At 35.7% G+C, this 25,639-nt stretch overlaps 3 protein-coding genes and 1 pseudogene across 3 annotated transcripts in view; 2 read left to right on the top strand and 2 right to left on the bottom strand.

Moving 5' to 3' along the window:
- Positions 1-12,955, top strand: part of LOC129253159 (transmembrane protein 135) — a 32,111-nt gene extending 19,156 nt beyond the window's left edge. Inside the window, exons 2-6 of the mRNA XM_054891428.1 lie at positions 4,637-4,849; positions 4,944-5,777; positions 8,121-8,261; positions 10,932-11,098; positions 12,447-12,955. Of these exons, the coding sequence (XP_054747403.1) occupies positions 4,697-4,849; positions 4,944-5,777; positions 8,121-8,261; positions 10,932-11,098; positions 12,447-12,582 (1,431 nt within the window). The 5' untranslated portion in view covers positions 4,637-4,696 and the 3' untranslated portion in view covers positions 12,583-12,955. The remainder of the gene's footprint in view (positions 1-4,636; positions 4,850-4,943; positions 5,778-8,120; positions 8,262-10,931; positions 11,099-12,446) is intronic.
- Positions 533-4,496, bottom strand: LOC129253124 (kelch domain-containing protein 10 homolog; annotated as a pseudogene).
- Positions 12,956-15,934: 2,979 nt separating the features above from the next.
- Positions 15,935-16,799, top strand: LOC129253190 (uncharacterized). Its single transcript, XM_054891464.1, has 2 exons — positions 15,935-16,067; positions 16,134-16,799. The coding sequence occupies exons 1-2, from the start codon at positions 15,943-15,945 to the stop codon at positions 16,717-16,719; spliced, it is 711 nt and encodes a 236-aa protein (XP_054747439.1). The 5' UTR covers positions 15,935-15,942; the 3' UTR covers positions 16,720-16,799.
- Positions 16,800-17,290: 491 nt separating this feature from the next.
- Positions 17,291-18,220, bottom strand: LOC129253116 (uncharacterized). Its single transcript, XM_054891374.1, has 4 exons — positions 17,888-18,220; positions 17,673-17,826; positions 17,434-17,528; positions 17,291-17,380 (listed from the first exon to the last, which is right to left on the bottom strand). Exons 1-4 carry the CDS (start codon positions 18,122-18,124, stop codon positions 17,291-17,293), a joined length of 576 nt encoding a protein of 191 aa, XP_054747349.1. The 5' UTR covers positions 18,125-18,220.
- Positions 18,221-25,639: the final 7,419 nt, after the last annotated feature.

The following is a 25,639-nucleotide window of genomic DNA, read 5'->3' as shown; positions in this document are numbered from 1 at the left end:
GATAGTAGGTTTACAAACGCCTCTTTAGATAATCTAAAGTTCTTTAAAAATCTGTAAGCAAATTTATGTAATATTAAGTACGTCAACACATTTTGAAAACTCTAAACTTACTAAGCGGAAACCATTTCTAGGGGGTTGGATGCGCCCCTCAACTGTTTACTACTTCTAGCTAGTTCCACTAATCTTTCATCGTCCGATGAATCGTGGAACCACAACTCCCTTGTATTCATTTTCACAAAAAATACTTTTTTTAACTTTTAAAAATGTTGTTAGCAAAGAATTTCAACACAATCGGTTGTTCTTTTATTTTGATTTGCTGTATCAGCTGAGAAAAAATTATCTATTGTAAATGCGTCGAGCGATCGAAATTCACAATAGTCCTATTCTTCAACGAATGAGCACCATAATACCAAATGAAAATTCGTTCGATCATAATAAGGGCCTATATCATTTTCTCCCATGTTCTACATTGTTATGTTAAGCTATGTTACCATGACATACCATACCATATATCTCTTCATTTATTGTATAATCATTTGACTTTTGAAGAATGCCACAATCTCTGTGCAAAGCGCAATGGTATGCCCATTTTAAGCAGCTGTGAGTGGCCATTCAATTTGAGATTTGGTCTGTAATGTAACACTGCCTCCCAGCAAATTTCACTTAATAATGGTATGGTCATCCACATTTTATAAAGGCCGTATACGTTTTTCATCATATTCAATACCACCGAATATGTACATACAACCATTTTGACTGTGCGCTGCGGCATGGAAGTACAAAGCTTTTGGTAGAGAGGCTGTTTTTATAAGTGTCCATTGCTTAGTTGTAAAATTTAATCTCCATATATCTGAAAAATATACTTGATCGGCCTGCAAATGGAAAAGGGATATCCAACTTCAAATATAATTTAATAATACTAAATTTAATTATTACGCACCTGCAAGCCTCCCGTAATGAATGCTTCGACCTCACCATTCGATTTCGTGTGCTGTACGCAGGAAAAGCACTTTCGTGGGTTTGGATATCCGGAATTTTGTCGCTCGATTGTTAGATTTGTTTGTGACGTTCGATCGGGTAATGTGACGAAATATTCCCATCGGTTTGTAATTAAATTAAATGCAGGGATGCGTTGTAAATCATACACTAAATTCGATGTACCACCACCCAGCACATATATGTATTGCCCATCGTAGACAACTTCGTGACGATAACGACCCTCTGGGTCTTCGCGTATATCTGGACGACAGATATATACGCATTCCCACACTCGTGTGCGCAAAATTAAGCGATGCACATCACAAGAGTAATCATAGCCAGTTGTTCCCCCAACCGTATATAAATAATGTTCGTGTAAAACTATTCCCGGCCCATATTGCGGAATTGGCGCATCACCAGTAGCCTCTATTCGCTTAACACTCGGTTTTTTACCTGTTGTTTGATATATATAACAGTCGTTTGAGCAAGATTCACCAAATGGATAGCCGGTGCCTCAATCAAATGTCATATTGACAAATTGCAATCATTGTTGCCATGTTTCGATAAGAATGCAATAATAAATGAGGAAAATGAGCAACATTGCCACCACTTAATAATTATATTAGACGCAAACCCAACAAAACACGCTTTGAAAAGTGGGTTTAGGTATGGAGTTGTGTTTTAATTTTGTATGGGATTTGACAGGTGTTTTGTTTGGTGTTTGCGCTAAGAACACGATAGCGGCAGAGAACCCAAACTCCGGCTGCGGTGGAAACTTAGTATTAGTTATGTTATGTTAGTTTACGTTATAACGTATTGTGTTCTGTTAATTTTATTTTCTATTTTTTTCTATGCGTTTTGTTTTGTTATGTTGTATTAATTTTGATTGTGACTGTGTAATGTTGTGTTATTTTTATTTTCTTTTTTCTGCATTCTTTGTTTGGAATTTGGTTTCTAATTTTATTTTATTTAAAGCCATTCTAAGCCTCCTCTTAACAACTCCTATCTTTATGTTGTTGTAAATTATATTTAATTATATGCGTGCATTGTACATCCATACATGAATATCAGCATTAAATATAACATTTTTCTGCTTATCACCACAAATACTCGTATCTCTGAAAATCTCTCAAATTGCCACTTCTCTAATCCACACGCCACCATAGATTAACGATTCGTTTAACAATTATCATATATTCGTGTCAATAAAATTTTCGTTTTTCGATTAAGGCTTATCGGTTTATTCGTTTGTTACTGCTGGTTTAGTGGCTGTGAGATTGTGATACATTTGAGTTTAACAGTGCGCACAACGCCCAACAATAAACCTTTCACAGAAAGAGTTACAAAGTTCGGTACTTTAATCCAAAGGTAGCCACACCAAAGTCTAGGACAGTTGCGTTTATTTGTTTCTATATTTAAAATAGTGACTTAAACATAATTAAAGCAGAGGAAGAAATATAAAAACAGTGATAAAAGGGTGATAGAGCTGCGCAATCCTATCGTAAAACAAAAACCGCATCCTCCGGGGATTTACAAGTTTTGTGTAGTTTAGCGGAAACTTAGTGCTGCCAGACACCTGAAATGAACGAAGTTCGTATGCAGATTGCCTTGAAGCTTACCGAGAAGGGTGTTTGTAAATCCGCGTTATTTTTGCGCATAACTTTTTTCCTGACAGGCTTCATAAAAATGATCCCCATCATTAAAATGCCAAATGTGTGTGTGTAGTATGGAGCCACGAAAACCCCCATCCCCATCATCAGCACTGAACAGAAATATTTCTTTTTAGTTCATGTTTTTATTTCCAATTACACACGTCTGGCAACACATTATTGTTGACAGTTGCAAAGGGTTGTTCTTTTAGTTTGAAATTTTAAAGTGATGGTATTCATAAATGTATTTGCATTTAATTTTCATGGAAAATGCGTAAAAACGAATGTGTGACCACTTATTTTATGAATTGAAGTAAAGTTTTGAAAAATGTCAAAAAATAATTTAAAGTTGCTGAAGTCTTTTTAAAGGCAAATAAACTGCAAAACTATTAATTCTGGAAGCTTGGGAGTTATAAAGCTGGTTCAGGAACCCCTCCCTAACATTTCCACCACGCTTCGCTAACTAAATTATTATACAAGGTGAGTCCAAAATAAACAAGACAAGAGCTAAAATAGAAACGAAAACTTCGACTTTATTTATTCAAAATACTTCGCTCTGCAAATGCAATTTTCCGAATAGGTAGAAGTCAAAGGGAGCCATATCATGCGAATACGGTGAGTGATTATAGTTAGTTATGCGACTTCTAGTCAAAAAATCACTCACAAGAGTGGATCGATGAAATGCCACATTATCATGCAATAAGCGCCAGCTTCCTCCTTCGCGGTATTCAGGGCGAATTCGACGAATGCGATGAAACAAACGCTAAGATAAAAAATTGCATTGACGGTTTGACCCATTGGCATGAACTCCTTGTGGACAATTCCCTTCGAATCGTAAAAACAAATGAGCATCGACTTGATTTTTGACCTCTCCAAACGCGAATTTGGGGTGGTGGCTCGTCTGGGGCCTTCCATTGGGCACCTTGACACTTAGTTTCAGGTTCATGTTGGAAACACCACGTTTCATCACCAGTTACAATGTTGTAAAGGAAGTTCTCGTCTTTCCTTGCCTCTTTAATGTGGTCTGTCGAATTTAAAATTCTGAACAATTTGTGGTCCTCAGTTAACTTGTGCGGAATGTTTTGGAAATATTCAACTCTGATTCCATGCATTCCAGCTATGATTTCGGTTCGTTTTTGATAAATTTACGAACAATTTCGCTGGAGTTTTCGGTGATTACTGATTTTGGGCGACCCGTATGTTCATTGTAATTTATGTCCTCCCAACCATCTCTGAAACGTGGAAACCACTCATAAACTCTGGCACGAGATAGAGACTCATCGCCATAAACTTTTTTCATCAACTCAAATGTTTCTGTAAACGTTTTAATGAATGTAAAACAAAATTTGATATTAGCTCTTTGTTCGAAACTCATTTTTGTACCGATGCCACAAACATACTGACACTTTAGACGCAATAACTTCGCTTCCGCTGAACCGAATGACACCAACCTTTCACGAGAAGTCAGCTAGGGATGTAACTTCCAACGCACTTACTTATTAAAAAGATGGCACCATCATAAACATTTTTATGATGCCAATCTTGTTTATTTTGGACTTCACCTTGTACTTTACCTAAATGCGGCATTACACCAGAGCTAACCCTAATTATATTCTCAAGGTCAGTAATTATAAACTCGTTTAGTAATCAACAGATAAAAATGATTCACTTGATGAATTCACTACAGAAAATTAGCGAAATAAAAATTCCAATTTCTTTACAAGTATTTAAAATCGTTTGAAATGAGCATCGAAAGTTTCCATTCAAGTTTGAAATTTCATCTCAATAGCTAAGTAACCGTCTGCCGCTGACCTTTGCTCCTCAATTGCGCTCGTACTTACTACATGAACTCGAAATCATTAGGCCCATTGAGTGATAAGTGCTTTTGATGTGTGCGGCTCTCACCTCTGCTCGTTATCACGATTGTATGCGAGATGAACTTGTGATATGCACTCTGACCCCTTTGCTTCGTTTTTCTTTAAATACAAAAATGATCTTTCTTATTTCAGATTGGATTTGTTAAGTGACCTCAACTCACACCTGCGCTCGCTTTGCGGCAACTCGTAAACATGACGAACGCCTTAAGCCGCTTCCTGCTGCCAGTCCACTGCACCTGTAAAGACTTCAACCATCCATGGACAGATAGTTGCTCAAATGCAGCGGCAGGCATATTGCTTTCCTCGATACCCTATAGCTTACGTATCTACACAATGGTTTATGCGGTAAGCTGTTGCAACAACAAAACTCGTCCAAAGTTCTCCAAATTTACGATTTATAATTTTGATTTTCTTATTTCTTGGTTTGTTTCTTTTGCAGCTTTCTCTGATTATGCGCCATCGGGTACCACGCCTTGCCGATCTTAAACGCACTTTGCTCGGTATCTTGCAATCGTCCGCCTTCCTCGTCTCCAATAGCTACACATTTATTATGATCAATTGCTTGTTGCGTAAACTTCTCGGCCACTATATTTGTGCTACCGTTGCTTTCGTACCCTGTTTTTTCTCCAGCTTCGCATCGATACTCGTTGAACGGCCTGCACGTCGGCCGCTGCTCACACTCTACGTGGCTAATTTGGCGACGGAAACGCTATGGAATATGGCTGAGGTGCGAGGCTACGTGCGCTCCATACCCCAAGGGCAGACTTTAATCTTTGGTCTTAGCATATCAGCCTTATTGTATCTTTACCGTTTGGGTCTTCACAAAACTACTTGCAAAGATTCGTTATTCAATGTGTTGCGTTTCTTTGTGGATAAAAAGGAGGAGGGGCCAATTGCAATAAAGGCGACAGCTTCAGCGGCGGGAGCGGGCTCTCCGTTGGGTGATGCAGCAGTGCCGTCCTCAAATGCTCAAAATTCACGAGCGCCACTTGACTTCCGGAGCATAAATGTGCTTGTTCAAATCTATAGTCGGTTCTTGGATGCGGTAAAAAGTAGACACCCATCTTGTCCACATCGTGATAATTGTTGGCATTATGCGTTAATGGGTGGTCTTAAACCCTTCGTCGGGGGTGTCGGTATACAGGTAGCATTAAGGCTGATAATGAATTTAAAGAAAATTGTGCAATTTAAGTTGGATGTGTGGAAGACTATATTCAAAAAGGACACTCTGAATTTGGGAATATTCCTGGGATGTTTTTCCTTTGTGTATAAGGTAAGTACTAGTAGAGAGTTGGTGATGCAAATATAATATTAGAATCCCATACGCAGTACAAATCAAAGTACGAATATAAATACAAATGAGTACACGAATAATATGGTAATTTCACTACGAATAGGACGGCGGATGAGAATACGAATACTAAAATGAATACAAATACAAATACGAATATGAACCGGAACGCCAGTCCGAATATGGAAACGAATATTAATATAAATGAAAAGTGGAACTCCGTATCACAAATTCGAGCTGTAATGATTTTTTAGACTGAGTTTAATCCTGTAACCCTGTTTCTGAACTTAGTTTCGTTAAAAAGCTAAAAACTAGGACTGAAAACGCTGGCCTAACTTAGCGTTTACATGGAACAGTTTTGCAAAGACAACAGCAATACATTCACAACTTTTTACTGATGCATTCACAATTCTCTCATTATCTTCGTGACTGTCTATGATTATTCTTATTCGCAGCCAGTAAATTTGGCAAATTATTTGACGTAACTGGCCAATTCAGCGACGTTTCGTTATAAGTCAGAGCAAGAAATTTGTACGAAACGACACTAAATGCGGTTCCTTAAAAGCGAATTGTCTTCAGATGGTAAAACCTGTTTCAAAGCTCTGTCTCATTAAGTGAAGTGTAAATCTTTCAACAAAAGCTGTTTTGATTTTAAGCTTAAAACCACTATGCAAAGAATATAAAGGTGGCGTCAACCGCAAACCACTACCTTTTTCCGGAGATTTGCTCCATCTCCGGTATGTGACGTCAGCACAGAAAATAATCAAAACTTTGTGTGCAAATTCAACTAGCAAAAAAATAAAAATTAAGGTCGGTATTAAATTAAAATAGAGACTCCAAATGCAGTTTCCTTCCTTGCTTTCGATCGCGATATATTCACTCTTGGCTTTCGCCTTAACGGCTCGAGTTAAAATCATATAATAGATACGAAGGGAGCAAAGAATTTTATACACAAACTTCGACGAGGAAATCTAGATAAATTAGAAATATGTAAAGCTATTTATTAATTCATCAAAAAAGAGAAAAAAATCTGTAACATTTTTTATTAGAAACTCAGCCAGAAATTCGTTATCTTTCTTTTTGGAACTCCATTCATCTACGTTGGAACTCATTTATATTACTTATTAAAAAAATAAATAATTGACCCCTACAATTCTGTTAAGTGTCTGGCTTTTTTGTTGTTCTTGTTGTATCGTTTCGCTTACGTAGAACCGACTGCCGAGCTCCTCCTACTATTTGTTGTCCGCGTCTTGATATTGTTCCATAAATGGAGGGACCTGCAGTTCTAGACCAACTCCGAACTGCAGATGGTTTTTTTAACACCAGCTTTTCCATGGTAGAATTACACTCGGAGGTTTGTCATTGTCGACCGGGGAGCGACCACTATTAGAAAAAACTTTCTTTTGTTTGATGTTCTTGCATGGAGACTCGAACCTACGCACTCCCGAAGCGCGTTCACGCACCAACCCATTCGGCTACGGCGGCCGCTTCTTGTCGTTACTAATTTCATCCGGCATAACTTTTAACGAAAGCAATAAGACTATGCCAATTTTTTGTCTATAATTTTGAAATGTAATTGTAAAATAACAAATAAAACCCAGTGGAGACTTGAAGAACAAAGAAGAAATATGCTTCAACCTTAAACTCTTTGAACTCCAGTTCCCTTCAATACGATCGTCTTAATATTAGACATACGAAACAATTTTAGACATATGAGACAATGAAACGGAGTCGAAGCAGAAACATGAACTCAGTGGCTTGAGCCGTACTCTCCCGCTTCAACTCGGAACTCATGCTAATTTTTTCAAATAAATTCGGTAACCTTTGATAATTTTAAAACTCAAATTGCAAGAAAAAACTTTAATCGAAGGAAATAGTATTTTTTAATGAATATTCCTTTAATAAAATTTATTTATTTCAATTAATTTGATATTTATTTCAATTAATTTTTTTATATGTTTATTTTATTGTATAATTTAAAAAAAAAAAATTTTTATATATTTTTTCTTTTTCTTTTGTTTAAGTATATTTGATTCTTTTCCCCATTTCTGTTTTTTATGTAAATTTTTTATAATTTTTTTCTTTTTTTATATATTTTTTTGTAGTTTTTTTATTTTTTATTATTTTTTTTTTAAGTATATTTTATTCTTTTCCCCATTTCTGTTTTATATGTTTATTTTTTTTTTAATTTTTTCCTTTTTTATATATTTTTTTGTATTTTTTTATTTTTTTTATTTTTTATATTCTTTGCCTTTTCTTTTTTTTAAGTATATTTCATTCTTTTCCCCATTAATATATTCTCTATGTATTTACTTTTTCGTTCAGGGCGTTTCCTGCACACTCCGACACAGCTTTGGACACGATGATGCACGCTTTGCAATACCAGCGGGGCTACTCGCCAGTGTAGCCTTTACTACGTACCCCGATGTGACAGTGGCACTCTATGTGATGTGGAAAGCGCTGCAGGTATGTAATTATACTAATGACTATAAAGTTATAAACATTTTCGGAGAAATAAAACACTGATTCTGAAATCTATTTTTATGCACCCTCTTGTGCATTAGAGTGGTACGACACTCTGTTAATTTTTTATTTCCTTTTGTTTCATTTTATTTTTATTCCATTCGACTTTATTTAACCGGTTTATTTTTTTTTTTTTTTGTTTGTTTTGACAATTTTTTTTATTTTATTGTATTTTATTATATTTATTTATTTTATTTTGCATTGGAATTTATTCTACTTAATTAATGTTTTTAATTGACTTAAAATTGTTATATTTTTTCTTTTATGTTTTCTTTGGTTTACTAAATTTTATCTAATTATATTTTGTTTTATTAATTTTACTTAAATAATTTTATTTTATACATTTCGGTTTCTTTGTATTTTTTCTCCTTCCTTGATTTTTTTTTTAATTTTCTGTTCTTTTACTTCTTAACTTTTTTGTTTATTTTGTTTTTTTAAATCTTACTTTGTTTATTAAATTTAATTTATTATATTTCATTTATTTTATTGCATTTGATTTACTTCAAATTGTTTTGACTTACTTTATTTTCCTTATAAAGGGTGTAAAGGGATAAGTTTCAAGAGCCGGTGTTGAATAAAATACAATTTTTTTAGGAAATTATTGTCATTTCTCTTTATTATGATAATATTGGTATGGCTCAATTACGTATAGAACAAAATATTGGGCAAATGGCTGCCGCGGCCTCGGCACACCTCCATCCGATGGTCCAAATTTTCGATGACGCTGAGGCATAATTGAGGTTCTATGCCGTTAATGTGCCGAATTATATCATCCTTTAGCTCTTGAATTCTTGCTGGCTTATCGACGTACACCTTTTCTTTCAAATAACCCCAAAGAAAGAAGTCCAACGATGTCAAATCACATAATCTTGGGGGCCAATTTTTCGCGCAAAAGAGCCATTGTTTCATTAGCTGTGTGTCAAGTGGCACCGTCCTGTTGAAACCACATATCGTCCACATCCATATCTTCCAATTCGGGCCATAAAAAGTTCGTTGTCATCTCACGATAGCGAACACTATTCACAGTAACTGCCTGACCGGCCTCAATTTGGCAAAAATACGGCCCAATGATGCCGCCGGTCCATAAAGCGCACCAAACAGTCACTCTTTGTGGGTGCATTGGTTTTTCGGCAATCACTATTGGATTATCATTCGCCCAAATGCGTCAATTCTGCTTATTGACGAATCCACTGAGTTGCAAATGTGCCTCATCACTGAAGATGATTTTCTTCGAAAATTGGTCATTCACTGTTGCCATTTCCTGCCACCATTCTGACCATTGGCGTCGCTTGAAATGGTCAAGAGTCTTTAGTTCTTGAGTCAATTGCACCTTGTAAGCATGTAAATACAAATCTTTATGCATAATGTTCACCAACGACGAGCGTGAGAGGTGCAATTGTTGAGCACGACGACGAACAGCAGCAAAATTTTCTGCAGTACGAGCTGTACGAGCATGCACTGGTGTTTTCACATCTCCTACAGACCCGGTTTGATCAAACTTTTGCACAATTTTTCCGATTGTACGCACATTTGGACGATTAAATTGACCGAAAAAATCACGAAGTGCGCGATATGCATTTTGATTTGAACGCCCGTTTTCATAATAAGCCTGAATAACTTTAACGCGTTGTTCGGTTGTGTATCTTTCCATGGTTCAAATTGAGTTAGTCTGAAATTGAAAAATGTCAAAATGCAGAAAAACACTTGACGTTTAGGTGTGGTTCACATTCAGCATCGGCCCTTGAATTTTAAGCACCCTTTATTCGTTTTTTTCTGTTATATTTTCTTTTTTTCTGCTAATTTATTTTATTTTATACTTTTTTTGTATTTTTTTCTCTTTTTGATTCAATTTTATACAATTTTACTTTATGTTATGTATATTTTCGTATTAATTTTAATTTTTTTTATATATATATTTTTCCGCTTTAATCCATATTCAGTTCACTTTTTTGTTAATTTTTTTAATTTATTTTGTTAATTTTTTTTTTGTTTATTTCATTTTTGATTTAGACATTTTGTATTTTATTCTATTTAGTTTAGTTTCATTCAATTATATTTCTTTATTTTATTGCATTTGAGTTTATTCTATTTCATATATTTTTTTTAATTTACTTCAAATTGTTTTGTCTTATTTTATTTCCTTTTTTTTTATTCGTTTATATTTTCTTTTTATTTTTTGCTAAATTTGATCTAATTATATATTGTTTTATTTTTTTTAATTATTTTATTCGTTTTTTCGTTTTTGTTTTTCTTTCTCCTTTTTTCAATCTAATTTTATGTGATTTTAAGTAACTTTATATAAACTTTTATGTATATTTTTTTTGTTATATTAATTTTTTTTTTTAATTTTTTGGGCAGTTTTATTTAATTTCATTTTATTATATTGTTAAATTTAAGTTGTTCTTTTTTTCACTTTCTGTTATTTATTTTTCGTCCAAAATCCTCTTAATATTTATTTTATAACAATTATATATTCTTTTTATTTATTTTTATATATATTACAGTTTTTTTATAATATATATTTTTAGTTTTTATTAATTTTTATTTCATTTCATTGCGCCGACTTATAATTTTTTCGTAATATTCTAAATGACACATTTATCTTCTCAATAGATCGGCTACAATTTGGGCATTCAGGAAGGTGTTTTGCCCCATGTGCCGGGCTTTATGCTGTACTTGTATTCATTTTGCACCGCTCTACTCTTTCATGCAGGCATCCTTGAGCCAAAAACCATACGACCGAGCTACTTCAAGTTCCTCCAAGCGATTTCAGGAGATCGGTAAGTTTAAGTTAATTCCAAAAGGTACTGATATTCTAACCAAGTAAATGGGAATTATTTATTTTGAAAACGGAAGTTATATGGTTGGGATGTTGTTTCTTGATCGCAGATATATAACTTTTTAGGGACTGAAAATCGAAGAACTAATAATTAGAATATACAAAACTTGATTCATGAATCTATGATGCGATAAGATGAAGCAAAGGGTGCATTTCATGTTCTATATCTCGAAGCTTTGTCAGCCTCCAGAGCGAGTTTCATGGTCTCAAACATTGACGATTGCTCGATATTGGCGTCCGGCAGTGATATCGATGACTTCTGTTCAAAAGTGAAATACAGGTAAAAATACAGACTTTCTCACTTCTTCACTGCAAGAAGCCATCAACTTTCCCTCACTAAATCTAAGGCGACGCTATTGGCCACCTGGATGAAGGAGATCACTCTACAACGTCAAAGTCCATAACACACAATACCGACTGTTAACAACCCCAAGTTACTGGGCTTCACATTTGATAGTTTGCTCTCCTTCTCGGCGCTTACAACCGAAATTGCCACTAAGGTCCACAACTGCAATAGGATCCTGAAATCGCTAACCGCTAGCACTTGGGGCACAAATACATTTCGCTGGCAACATTTAAAACAATTAGTGACACTCAGCACAAGAAACTGCATACCTTGCCCCAAATACAGGATTAAATTCACCTGCTGGATCAAACAGCGTCTAGGAAAGGTCTTAAATGGCATTTATCTCAAGTCTCTTACCACCTTCTTATACCCCCGCCGCTCGAATGCCGTCATCCAATCACCACCCATCGCAGACGAAGAGCTTCAGCTGCCTTATCTTGGCACAATTTCTTTGAGGATTTTGTAAACTCTATCCCGAATTGAGCCCGACCTACCCAACAGATGATCGGCATGCGAAGGTCCTCCGGATGGCACTAACCATCAATTCACATGCCCCCTTAAACCCTCTCACCTAGCATACCTCTGCCTTTGGAGTCACTCTTGGGGCTAACGTTTGATGTGGGGATTTCACTGTGCCTGAAGAGCTTGATAAATTGCCTCAACGAAAACAACAAAGATAAAATAAAAATATATATATAATAAAATAATAATATGGGCTCCTTCGGCTAATTATATAATATAAATTTCAGTAACTAATTTATAAATTTATGAATTGAAAAAAATTGATGTGGCACCGCCTAATTTAAAAATCGTCATTTTTGTTTCTAAAGTTGTGAAAAATATTCGTAATGATAATTTTTGATCGATTTTCGGCACTGCTCAATCCGTTTTCTTTTATAATTTCCCTCTTTTAATTTACATTTTCTTCATTTACTTCTTACAGACTTAACCGATTTAATGTCGAGCCTTTCGACGTCTATGGCCAAAATGCCAGCCAACAAATGAAAGAAGTATCCAGGAAACTAAATATCATCAACCAAGCACCGCTGCCTAAATGCTCACTTGCCTCGTGGAAATAATACCAATAACACACACACAATGAAGCGATATCTATAAATACATACATACATACATATGTACATGCGTATAGAGAATAGCAGACTTACAAAAGGTTAAGAGAGTGGAAATCGAATGGCGAAGCCTTGTGGCAAACAAGCGATTGAAAATGAAAAGAGTAGTGCAATGATATGTGAAAGAATACAATAAATATAGTTAGACAACACGAACAAGAGTGTGCAAAGGAATGTAAAATAGTGTAAAGATATTTTATTAGTTGAGAAGAAGGAAATCGAGCAGTTGATAAATAAGAATTTTTAAAACGTATTAAATAAAAGAATGGATATTAGTAATAAAATTAGTTTTTGTAAATTGTGTGTATATGAATAGACTTAAGTGGTTTTCTATTATTTTTTTATTATATATATTTTTTTATTATATATATATTTTTTAAATTTTTTTTTTTTTTGTATTTTTTTAATATTTTTTAAATGAAAAATTTTTTTTTTAATATTTAAATATAAAATTTTTTTTTTATTTAATTTGCTTAGTGGAACTACTGTTGGAACGAATACGTTGTGGGCGGCCGCCGTAGCCAAATAGGTTCTTGCGTCACAACCATTCGCTATTGTCCAGTGTGGGCACGAAACACTAAATTATAGAAAACATTTTTTCTAATAGAGCTCACTTCTCGCCACACAATAGCAAAACTTCGAGTGTATTTCTGCCATGAAAAAGCTCCTCATAAAAACTTATTTGCCCTTCGGTGGCCGCATAAAACTGTAGATTTCTCCATATGTGGAAAACCATCAAGACGCACACCGCAAATAGCAGGAGGAGCTCAACCAAAACACCCAAAAAGCTCCAATTATATGTATATAAATATCAAAATATATACTTAAATATATAATATTTATATATATGTAATGAGTTTGGTTATTAGTATTATTATTTTTTATTTTTTTATTTTTTGTTTACCGACACATCGAAAACTATACTATGACTATGCCTTTTTTTGTATAAAAACTATTTACCGTTAAACATCTATATGATCTGTGTATAGGCGCACATTTCTTTAATGCGACGAACTAATGAATAGTAATTAAGTATTAAGTTTTAAAAAAGTCTTACAAAATTATGTTTTCATATGATTACTTTGAGAAACACACACGAGGTTGTGGTGGTCAGAATAGTATTTTTTTTTATTAATTTCATTAAAATACATATAATACTAAATTATGTATTATATATTGTATAATATATTTTCATTTTTTTATTTAATTAAAAAAATTTATATAATTTTTAAAATTTTATTTTTTTGTACATGTTTTTATAAAAAAAAAATAAAAGAAAAAAAAACGAATAAAAAAAGTTTGTAATTAAAATAAATGTAGTAATTTTAATATTTTTTTTTTTTTTATTTTAAAATTTTCTCTTTTTCTTTGAAATTTTATTTTATAATACCATGTACAAAAACTCAATGTTTGGCATTATACTGGCTTTACTATTATACATACACAACAGTTTTCTAAGGGTAGTTGAGTGATTATCTAAAATTAGGATTAACATTAGTTTATGTATTTCAAAATTCACAAAAATAAGCAGAGTTTAAATAAGATAAATGCAAAGATATATGTAAATATATGAAGTATAGTGATTATAAAAATTAAATAGGTTTTGCAAAATATAATAAAGAAAAAATGTACGTTAGACTAAAAAAGATTAAAATAAAAAAAATTTAAATTAAAATAAAAAAAAATTAATATGAAAATAAAAAAAAATTTTAATTACAAAAAAAATTAAAGAAAAAATTAATAAAATTAAGCACGCAAATTTATTTATGAGCCATTATGTCCATTATTATTGTTGTTGGTGAAGTGACAGTCCGTGGTCGGATTTTAATCCGATTCGTTCAGGTAGCGTAGAACCGGCTGTAGGGGTAATGTTGTCATTGTCGTTGTTGTGGCAGCATACACATTCCTCATGCAAGTACAGGGAATTCTGCTTTCGTGACAGTTCTCTGCCGGATATAAATCCGGTTCGTCGAACTGACTGTCCTGAAAACGGTAGGCATAGTGCCCTATTGAATTGCAAGAGTATAAACGATGACAGGGATGATAAATTACAAGGCTTGACGCCTACAAAGTAACATGGACGAAGGCTACATTGATTTCATTTCCATCAATGTCGTTGTCGGGGTACAACCACCACCCATTGCAGAATGCTGGCCGAGAAATTCAGAGAAACTCGCTTGCGCTGGTATGGGCATATTAAGACCGGAACAAAATGCAACGCAGACCGGGAGTCTACGCACAAGCATATGCGGACGATGTTGCTTGTTTGGTAATAGGCTCTTCGCTTATGAACATCTGCAGGAAAGTGCAGAAAACTCTGGATCGGATTGACACTTGGTGCTGTGCGAACGGGTTGTCGGCAAATCCCGCCAAGACTGGTATTGTCCTCTTTACCAAAAGGAGGAAGCTTGATGGACTCGTTCTGCCAAAGCTAAAAGGAGTCACAATTCAGCTATCCAAGGAAATTAAATATCTTGGAGTAATCCTCGATAGTAAGCTCCTATGGAAATCACACGTTGAAACAAAGGCATCCAAAGCGCTGACAGCTTTCTGGCAGTGCAAAGGCGTCTTTGGGAAAACGTGGGGTCTCTCTCCTAGCAAGGTCCTATGGATCTACACGGCTATGATAAGACCCCTTATCACCTATGCATCAGTGGTCTGGATGAGCCAACGATTCTCTCCGTGCCCCTTGACTCCATGCCATCAAGGGTCGTACTTGAAAAGAGATACAGTGTAGTGCTAACACTGTTTTCGCATTTTTACGGATGGCTCCAGGACCGAGCATGGCTCCGGCTCTGGGGTCTACGTGGAATCCAGCGGGACAAAACTGCACTTTGCTCTTGGAATGCATGCATCTGTGTTTCAAGCGGAGGTGTATGCAGTTCAAGAAGCGATGAACTTTGTTGTGGAAAAACGATGGAGAGGCAGATCTATATGTGTCTGCAGCGACAGCCAAGCAGCGCTTATGGCCTTAGACAGCCCTCAAACCACATCAGGGGTAGTGAAGTCCTGTAAATCCAGGCTGAACTATGTCGGCAGACATAATAGCCTGATGCTAACATGGGTCCCGGGACACGTGGGTATCGCGGGTAACGAGACCTCTGACTCCTTAGCTAAGATGGGCTCTGAGGCCAACTTCTTTAGCCCAGAGCCCGCTTTGCCACTCCCCTCTGCGGCCATCACGGCCACGGTTAGCAAATGAGTAACTACTACCCACAAGCGAACTTGGCAGGCTGAGAGAGGCTGCAGATGGACAAAACTGATGGGCCTGTTCGTAAATTCATCACTGCGTTGCATCTGATACGCATCATGTTCATAAATGCAAAAATTGGCAACACTGCAACTCATAAGTGGTCGAAAATGCAACTATGCAGTATATTGTGCGCAAATAGCCGCAAAATACAAATCATAAAAATGGCTGATGCAACAGATGTGTAAGTATTTCGTTTGTATTTTCTTTTATTGTTTTACTTATTTTTATTGCATTTAATGTTTTTTAGATTCGATTTAGACGGGAAAATGTGCAAGCTGTTGATTTCAACCCGTTTGGATATGGAAACTGATTTTGTGGCCGGAAGAAAAAATAAGTCAGTGCTATGGGGTCAGGTTTTAACAAAAATAAAGGAGAAGTACCCGAGTTTCAACCTGACAAAAGAACAAATCACCAGAAAATTCCTAAATTTGCGCACAACTTATAAAAGAATTAAAGCAAGAAACAAAGAGTCTGGAAGAGACGCTACGTCTTGGACATTTTTTGATGATTTTGATGAAATTTATGGTGGGCGACATTCGATTAACCCTCCCGTAGAAAATCTGGTGTCTTCAATAGATGAAAATGTAGGAAATGCTTGTACACCTTCTGACGATATGCAAAGTTCTGGTGATGACTCTCCCATATGTAGAATTAAAAGACGAAGGACAAACACTGACATTCTGCAATATCTAGAAGATGAATCTGGAAAGGAGCAAAAACGCCATGAGGAAAATCTTGCAATAGAAGAGAGAAAACTACTCATAGAAGAAAGACGTATAAATGCCATGATGGAATTAAAGGAGGTGCTAGAAAAAGCAATGGTGAATAAATAAAATAAATGTACCTATTATATCAAAGAATGTTTTTAAATTAGTAATTAGTTGCTGTGTACAAATGTTTTATGGAATTTTATTTTTTTTATTATTTATGCAAAAGCATTTTAAAAAGTATAAAATAAATTGAAATTAACTTGAAAATAATGTTGTTAAGTTATTTCTTAAAGTAACTCCGTCTTCATCTTCGCCCGTTGGTAGTTCATTTATTGTAGTGCTAGAAAAATCGTCGTTTTCTATTACATTATTATTTGATGATATGTATTCTGATGGGTTTCCGTTATTAATAATAAAATTATGGAGAATAGTACAAGCGAACACAATTTTAGAAATTTTTTTATGGCTCGCTGTGTCCATGCTATATAATATTCTAAATTTATTTTTTAAGATCCCAAACGCTTGCTCAATCATAACACGAGTCGAGCTAAGGCAAAAGTTAAATTTCTTTTGTTCACGCGTAAGGTGACCGTTATCTCTGTATGGAGTCAACAAAAACGTAGAAAGTGGATACGCTGAGTCTCCAAGTATTATTGCGTTCTGAGCAAGTTGTATTTGACCACCGACAACCGAATTATAAATTATTCCATACATTGGCGTCATGACAACTACCAGGGTACCCAATAAAAACATCCAGGAAACGAAATTTGTTGTCGCATATGGCCTAAAATATTTAATTTTATGTCTTTTTTTATTTTATTTAAATGCCAAACTCACTTGCACATTAATAGAATAAAATCCTTTCCTATTATAGTAGCTTATAGGATCTTCTTTTGGTTTTGGGATTTTGACATGTGTACCGTCGACACAACCTATAACGAAAGGGAATGGATTTTCTCTGCTATTTTGGAAATTTTCCATTATGGTGTGTTGCTCCAATACTGAAGGCCATATTATTTCCTTTTTTAAACAACAAATAGCTCTTACAGTTTTGTGGAAAATTTTGTGAACGGTACCTTTTGCTACATTAAAACGATCGCTTAAATGTCGAAAGGTTACCCCACAATTGCTTAACTTCCACAACGTAATATACAAACATTGCTCCAAGTTGAAAGATAAACGTCCTTTTCTAAATGTACACCAGAACGGCTTTAGTTCGCGTAGCAAATTCTGCAAAGTTATGTTGTAGAGTTTTATTAAACACTTCTAAACATGTTAATACAATATTTACTTGAAATGTTTCACGTCTCATTCGAAAATGATCAAAAAATATGTCTTCAGGATACTTTTGTATAACTTTAAAGTAATCCAGCACTTTAGGAATTCGCCTCTTCTTATCCAGAAAAATTTTTAGCAATAAATTTCTTCTTTTTTTTTTAATTATATTTCTCTTTAGTCGATTGCACAATTTTGCATCACTTGTTTTATCGTCCAGATCAAAAATTAAATTAATTATTAGCTTTTCCATTATTCTATTTCGTTCATAAATGCAAACACAAGAATAAGCAAATTAAAGCATCATCAACAGCTGATTAGCAGTGGCAGTGCAGAATAATCATATGATGCAGCGCAGTGATGCATTTACGAATAGGCCCGATGTTACCTGTCATGTCCGATCGACTGTCGCAAACCCTTCTGTCATTAAGCAGGGGGGAGTGCAGACGGCTGGTTGGACTGATGACGGGCCACTTTCTGTGGGCAAAGCACATGGAAAGGTTGGGCATCTCAGACAGTGTACTCTGCCCAGCTTGTGAAGAGGAGGATGAGACGGCGGACCACTTCCTGTGTGTCTGCCCCGCCTTCGCTCGAATCAGGTTTGAGGTCTTTGGCACTGATGTGTTAAGAAGCGACCATCTTGGCTCCTTGGCACCACAAGATCTACTCAGATTTCTTCGGAGATTTCGGGTAGATTTAAAGAAAATTAAAAGGGAATCCAAGTGTAGTACAATGGACTCAATTAATGTCTGAGTGCTGCACTTGCTAGTTGTCCCGACAAAAAAAAAAAAAAAATGCAACAAAGAAATTGGTAACACAGCCACTATCATCAATGGGACATGATCGAGCCTTTAAGTCAACGAAGAGACAACCCCGGACCGAGTAACCTGGATTTTGCATGCGAGGAGGATCGACCCCAACTAAGAACCTCAGGCGAGGACGAAGAGAAAGAAGACCCCAATATACTCAATATATGACCGGAATGTGAAGCCACCCCGCACAATACAAACCACCTATTCACATGCCCTCTTAAACCCATTCACCTAACACCCCTCTCTCTCTGGACCGAACCTGTCGAAATAGCCCGTTTCCTGGACCTGCCGTTAGATGAGCTTGACGATGACGATCGGCGACTACACCGCACAAGCAGGACTCAATGAACTGCTAGAACACCAACAACAACCAGTGTACAGCGCACTTGGTTACTCAATCGTCGTAGACAAAATTGTCCTACTTTTTATTAGTTTAGGGGAACATTACACTTTTACTCACACTTTTACTCACACGGGGATCGGGTACTTTTTCCCTCGGGCCCGGAGTTTTCAGAGGGCCCGGACTCGAAGGTAATTCTAAGAAATTTCCTGCTTGAAAAAATATAGTAAATAATACTTCTACCAGAGTTCCGTCACAGACTTTTTTTGGTGTCACCATATCGAATGTTATGATCACGATCACGATACAAAAGTGTATATTATTGAGCTCTTATTAAAATGGAACATTTTATGCTACTGATTTATAAGGTAATTAATAATTATAGTGGTGATTAGATTAAATTTAGATAGTTGTATTTTAAATGAAGACCAATTTTGAAACGTAGTTATTCTTTAAAGCAATTTGTCCTTACGTTGATAAAGAATTAGTAAATGTAGAGATAGCAATAATACTTTTTATAAACTAGAAATTTTTGATTTTTCACTGGGTATGTTATTATATAAATAATTTTTTAAATTGGTTTCCCCAGTCAATTTCACACTTTTATTTTATTTTTTTATTTTCGATTTTAAAAGAATGTCAAACTGTTGCAAAAGGTTTGCCAAACACTTCGTCAACATTGCCAGCAAGCCGAAAGAAGAAACGTATTGATGAAGAACCTGAGAATTCAGCGGAAAATATGACCGCCGAAGAAATTGATTTCAAGAGGAACACATTTCTCGTCATCATGGACTCAGTTATTACTGGTATTGAAAATCGGTTTACTGCAATTAAAAACATAAACAACATTTTCTCATTCCTGTGGCTATTCCCTAAAATTGAAAAAGCAGAACTTCAGACAGCAGCTCTTAATTTTGCTAAAAAATACCCTTCTGATGTGTCGGAAGAAATCTCAATTGAGATGTGTCACTTGAAGAGTGTGTACAAGGCGAATTTTACGGGAGCGTGTCATTATTCTGTATTACAAAATTCTGGGTGACAAAATTCTGTAAATTGCAAAAAAATTCTGCTTTTTAAAATTCTGCCTTTTTCAAAATTCTGCATGTTTAATGCGAAAAATTCTGCTTTATTCAATTTTTGTGATTTTCGTCATACAAGAAGTAATATAATAAACATTTATTACATAAATATACATATGTATATGTTCAAGCGATAACAATATTTTAGTTTAGCCAATTACAATATTCTTTGGAATTCTTTTTAAATATGTGGTGTGACTTAATTCATTTCTTTTCTTAATAATTCTTCGCAGCTGTTCGTTTTTTTTAGAAGAGTTCTACGCAAAAATACTGTGGATTGCGTAGCCGGAGTTGGACTGATGAGGGTTATTTTTTTGAAGCGCGGCCGAAGACCGCCCACGCGAAAAGAAGTTCTACGCAAAAATACTGTGGATTCTATCGAAACTGAAGAAAAAATTATTATTAATATTTTTTATTTAATATCTCGAATAATAATAAAAAATAATAATAATAATAAATTAAATAATTACATTACCTCTTTAACATTGTTAACATTATATTTTAATACAGAATTTTGTAATACAGAATTTTAGAAAGCAGAATTTTAAAAAAGCAGAATTTTAAAAAAGCAGAATTTTAAAAAGCAGAATTTTGTACATACAGAATTTCGACACCAACCCGAATTTTACTAGAAATTCGGAATGTTGTATGCCTCCGTTCGACTTGTTGAATGCCATCACAGCTAAAAACTTGGATACTCTGTTCCCGAACATCTGCATTGCTTTACGAATATTCTGCACCCTGCCAGTTTCGGTTGCCGGCGCCGAAAGATCGTTCAGCGCTTTATCAAGGATCAAAGACTACCATCGTTCTTGTTCAACTCAGAGTCGAGTAACAGGATTGGCAAATTTGTATTTGGAATCTGAGTTAGCAAGGAAACTCGACTTCGATGATATTATAAGAGCTTTTGCCTCAGCTAAAGCAAGAAAAGCAAAATTCTAAGCATCGCGGCAGTCATTTTCAAATATTTATAAGGCTCACAAAATGAATAAAAAATTTTAATTTTTTTCAGCTGCGTTTTTTATTTCAGATCTGCTGAAGAGTTTTCTAAAATTCATTTTAATCAATACTTCATAATTAATTCTATCAAAAATGTTATCAATGAGTTTTTCAATGTTTAAATGTTATATCACTATAACATAATACGCATTTTGATAAATAAAAAAAATTTGAAGGGGCCCGCATCTCAAGATTCCCCCGCGGCCCGAATACTCTCTCCACGGCCCTGTATACATAAGTAGGTGATCTTCTTTTTCGTGCTTAACTGCCAATCCGTAATTAAAAAGCGAGATTTCACATACAAAATTTCTCTCCCAAAATCTTAGATTATAAAATAGTTCTAGAAAATAATCATACTTTTTGACATACAACCCTGTGTTTTTTCTGTAATAGATCATTATTTTTACGAGTGTAAAGAAAACCGTCAAACTAAATAAAATGGATGCCGGCAAAGAAAACAGGTTTGTAGACATAATTCTAATAAAATGTGTGTTAGGTATTATTAACTATGCATTCATGTCCTCTTATTACTTATTATAAAATGTAATATCGTATTTCGAATGCGTATTGCTACCATAATTTTTTGAAACCTCAGTAAACGTCACATACGGATTTCCTCCAACTGTTTATTGTTAGCAGCTAATTGCGCAATTAAATTAGCTATTCCTTCTCCTTCTAAATTAGCTATCAATAATAATTAAACAAGCCAAAAACAGCGAAACATTCCACCAAAATAATTTGTATAAAGAAAAACTTTTCACAACAGACACCTGATTGCCAATTTTGCAGTTAATCTGCTACATGTGGACGCGTAGATTAATTTTGTGGATTTATTGGTAATTAATGCATTTGTGAACGTACTTTTAGGCTGCTCTGACACGATTGTAGCCTTTCCAACTTCCTGGTTCAATTATTGATTTTTTAGGTTATGGCAATGCGCTTTCCAACTCCACAATTCCAAAATAGCCGCTACTTCGTTGAGCAGATTCTTTGCTAGAAGCTCACGTATGTTGGATTCACCAAAATACCTACGTTATAACCAACAATTATTTTAGAATGCGAAGTCTGGTGCGAAATGAAAACCGTACTTAACTCAACACCCGATCACTGGTCAGAATCCAATATGCGCTTTTAAGACAAAATAAAAAATGTATGTGGACCTTTGCTTCCATTTTTTACAATTCACAATTGAAATAATTGAACCGTTACAACGATTGAAATCCACCGTAGAATCTCTCCTGCCAACAAGTGCTACTTTAGTCCAAAGTCCAAAAGCAGGCTACTGAATAGTAAAGTACTCTCTCGACGAACAAAACTAACACTCTACAAGGCTCTCATCATGCCCGTCCTAACGTATGGCGCAGAAGCTTGGACGATGACAACATCCGATGAAGCGACGCTTGGAGTGTTCGAGAGAAAGATTCAGCTCAAGATTTTTGGACCTTTTCACGTGGGCAACGGCGAATATCGCAGACGATGGAACAATGAGCTGTATGAGCTGTACGACGACATAGACATAGCGCAGTGAATAAAGATCCAGGGGCTACGTTGGCTGAGTCATGTCGTCCGAATGTATACAAACGCTCTGAAAGCATTCGATGCGGTACCAGCTGGTAGTAGCAGACGAAGTGGAATACCTCCTCTGCGTTAGAAATATAAGGTGGAGAAGGACTTGGGGAAGAAGGAGAAGAAGAACCGTTAGAAAAATTAATTGTGTGAGAGCGTAAAAGTGCAATTTTGGTTTCGTCGATTCCGTTCAGGCATTTTTGATGTTAACCCTCCGATGTTCATATGGGTCTGGCCAGACCCATTCGATCTTTAAATGTATGTAGATCTTTTATTTTTAATATCTGAGGCTTCTTAGTCCATGACTTCCTATAATGTAGTATGCTAAACACAATGAAGTAGCAAAATTAAGATTTTTGCTATATTTGTTGTAAAAATAATAATTTTAAACTTATTTCGTTAATTAAGCTCACATGGGTCTGTGCAGACCCATATAAGCTTCTCATGTAAATTGGTTAACCGTTAGGTGTAAACAACTAAACTGTTAGCGGAGGCAGCGGCAGAGATAATTTTTTAGTTGACATTTGAAAATTAAAGTGAACACGTGTTTTTTAATTAGTGGGAAGTGTTTTTTTAAATAAAATGGAACAAGTAAATATGGATGAAGTTGATGTAATGACGCGTTTCCTTCGTAAGCTAAGTGCAGCAAATGTGAGTCCGGAAGAACGTCAGCGACTTCAGGCACAAAGAACGGCCTGAAGAAATTATGGGACAGGAGCCCGATCCATTTGAAACAAGTGGCGACGTAGAAGATGATGAATATTTTCCAGATGAAGATGACTTCGGTGAAGCATGGGATATAAAACAGGATATCGAGTTAGAAGCTGTTCTGGATGAAAACCATGATGATATTGAGGATTTGTATAGAGAAGCTATCGCCCTTCAGGCTTCAACCACAATGGAATCATGCAGCACATCTATTACCCAGGGCCTTATGTACAGGTCGAAAGATGGTAAGATGTTTAATTCAAATCCTCCACCACCTGGAAGGCCTCGTTGTCACAATGTTGCAACTTTTACTCGTAAAGGGCCACTACGAGGAGCGTCACCTGCTGTCTCCTGAAATCGCAAGTATCATTGTGAGGGAAACCAACAGAAAAGCCGTTGAAGCGTTCCGTCTATGGAATGAAAAGCATCCCAGTAATAAACAGCGTTCTTGGGTAATGACTAACGAAGACGAAATGTATGCTTTTTTTGGGATGCTACTTATTGCTGGTGTATTCCACTCGAATTCTCAGCCAGCGAAAGAATTGTGGGCCAGTTACAATATGCCAATTTATAACGCCACTATGTCATTGAATCGGTTCAAGAGCTTAACTGCTTTCATCCGTTTTGATAACAGTGGTACTCGTGCTGAGAGGTTGAAGCAAAGCAAATCTGCTGCCCTGGACGATGTATGGCTCATGCTGACGACCAATTTAGAGAAAGCATACACTCCGGATTGTCATGTAACCGTCGATGAACAGTTATTTCTATATCGTGGGCGCACTCGATTCACCCAATATATTCCGAGTAAGCCGGCAAAATATGGCATGAAAGTGTGGTGGATTTGTGACTCTGTTTCAAACTACCCTTTGAAAGGTATAATTTATACCGGAAAACCACCAGGTGGCCAGCGAGAAACGAATCAAGGTTAACGTGTCGTCATGAAATTGATGGAAAATTATATGGACAGCGGTAGGACTGTTTATGCTGACAATTTTTTTCAACATACAACTTGGCAGAAATGTTGATGGATCGTAGAGTGGCTTTCGTCGGTACCGTAAAAAAAATAAGACCTTCATTCCGCATGAATTGCTTAACCCGAAGCGTGATGTTAAAAGCACTTTATTTTGTTATCACAATAATAATATCGCTCTGTGCTCGTATATGGCAAAGCCGAAAAAGCCAGTAATTATGTTATCCACTGCCCATTACCGTCAAAGCACCGATCCATTGAAAGGATTCAAGGATTTGGACTACAATAAATTTAAAGCGGGGGTAGATACAATGGATCAAATGTTGACTGGCTATTCGTGCAAACGCTCGACAAACCGTTGGCCACTGGCAATGTTTTATAATATGCTTGATATTGACGGTTTGGCCTCATTCATCATCTATGACGAGCTGAATCCGGCAAAGCAGAGTGATAAGAGGCACTCATTTATCATTGAATTGGCACGGCAGCTAGTTATCCCACATATGACGAAACGGGCGACTAACCCATTAGTATGGAGGTTTGCTCATATAAGACAAGCAATGAATCTTTTCAATATCAAGGTGAGTATGAATTATATACACACCTACATATATCTCCGCGTATAAAGATATGTGTATGCATTTATTCATATTTACTAATTTAAAATAAATTATTTCGCTACATTTAGGTACCGGAATCTTGTCCATCGACATTAGATGCAGCACAGCAACAGCCATATTCTCAAGTTGCTTCAACACGGTCATCGTGCTACCATTGTGCTGCTTCTTCTTCGAAAAAGCGAGGTAACACTCATTATAACTGCAGCAAATGTAATCGTCCCATATGTCTTAATGAACATTCCATGCAACTATATAGTTGTAAACCCAATTGCTCTTCGTAATTAATACTAATCCGTTCAAATAAATAAATAAAATTATTTTTAAAACCGTATTTCTTACATTATTTGTATGGGTCTGGGCAGACCCTTATGATGCACTTACCGCATCATAAGGCACCGAACATCGGAGGGTTAAAGAAACTACCGAATATGACGATAAAATCACAGAAATTTTCGAAGTTGGCGGGCATATTAGTAATCGTAGCACTGCCGCGGAGGTAAAGATCGACCGTAAAACAGTTTTAAACCATTTGCGCAAAAATAAGGGGTTTACTTTTCCCGAAACTAATATTTTAATAACCGTATTTCCTTTTAACATCGCATTCGGCGAATAAACCAGAGGAGGCAGTGTTATCCAGCTCAGCGGGTCTTCTATTTCCGTGGCACGCTTTGCTC

Source organism: Anastrepha obliqua, chromosome 1 (genome assembly GCF_027943255.1).
Source record: "Anastrepha obliqua isolate idAnaObli1 chromosome 1, idAnaObli1_1.0, whole genome shotgun sequence".
Taxonomy (NCBI): Eukaryota; Metazoa; Arthropoda; class Insecta; order Diptera; family Tephritidae; genus Anastrepha; species Anastrepha obliqua.
Note: the sequence above shows the minus strand (reverse complement) of the source record. Positions and strands in the feature narration are given on the sequence as shown.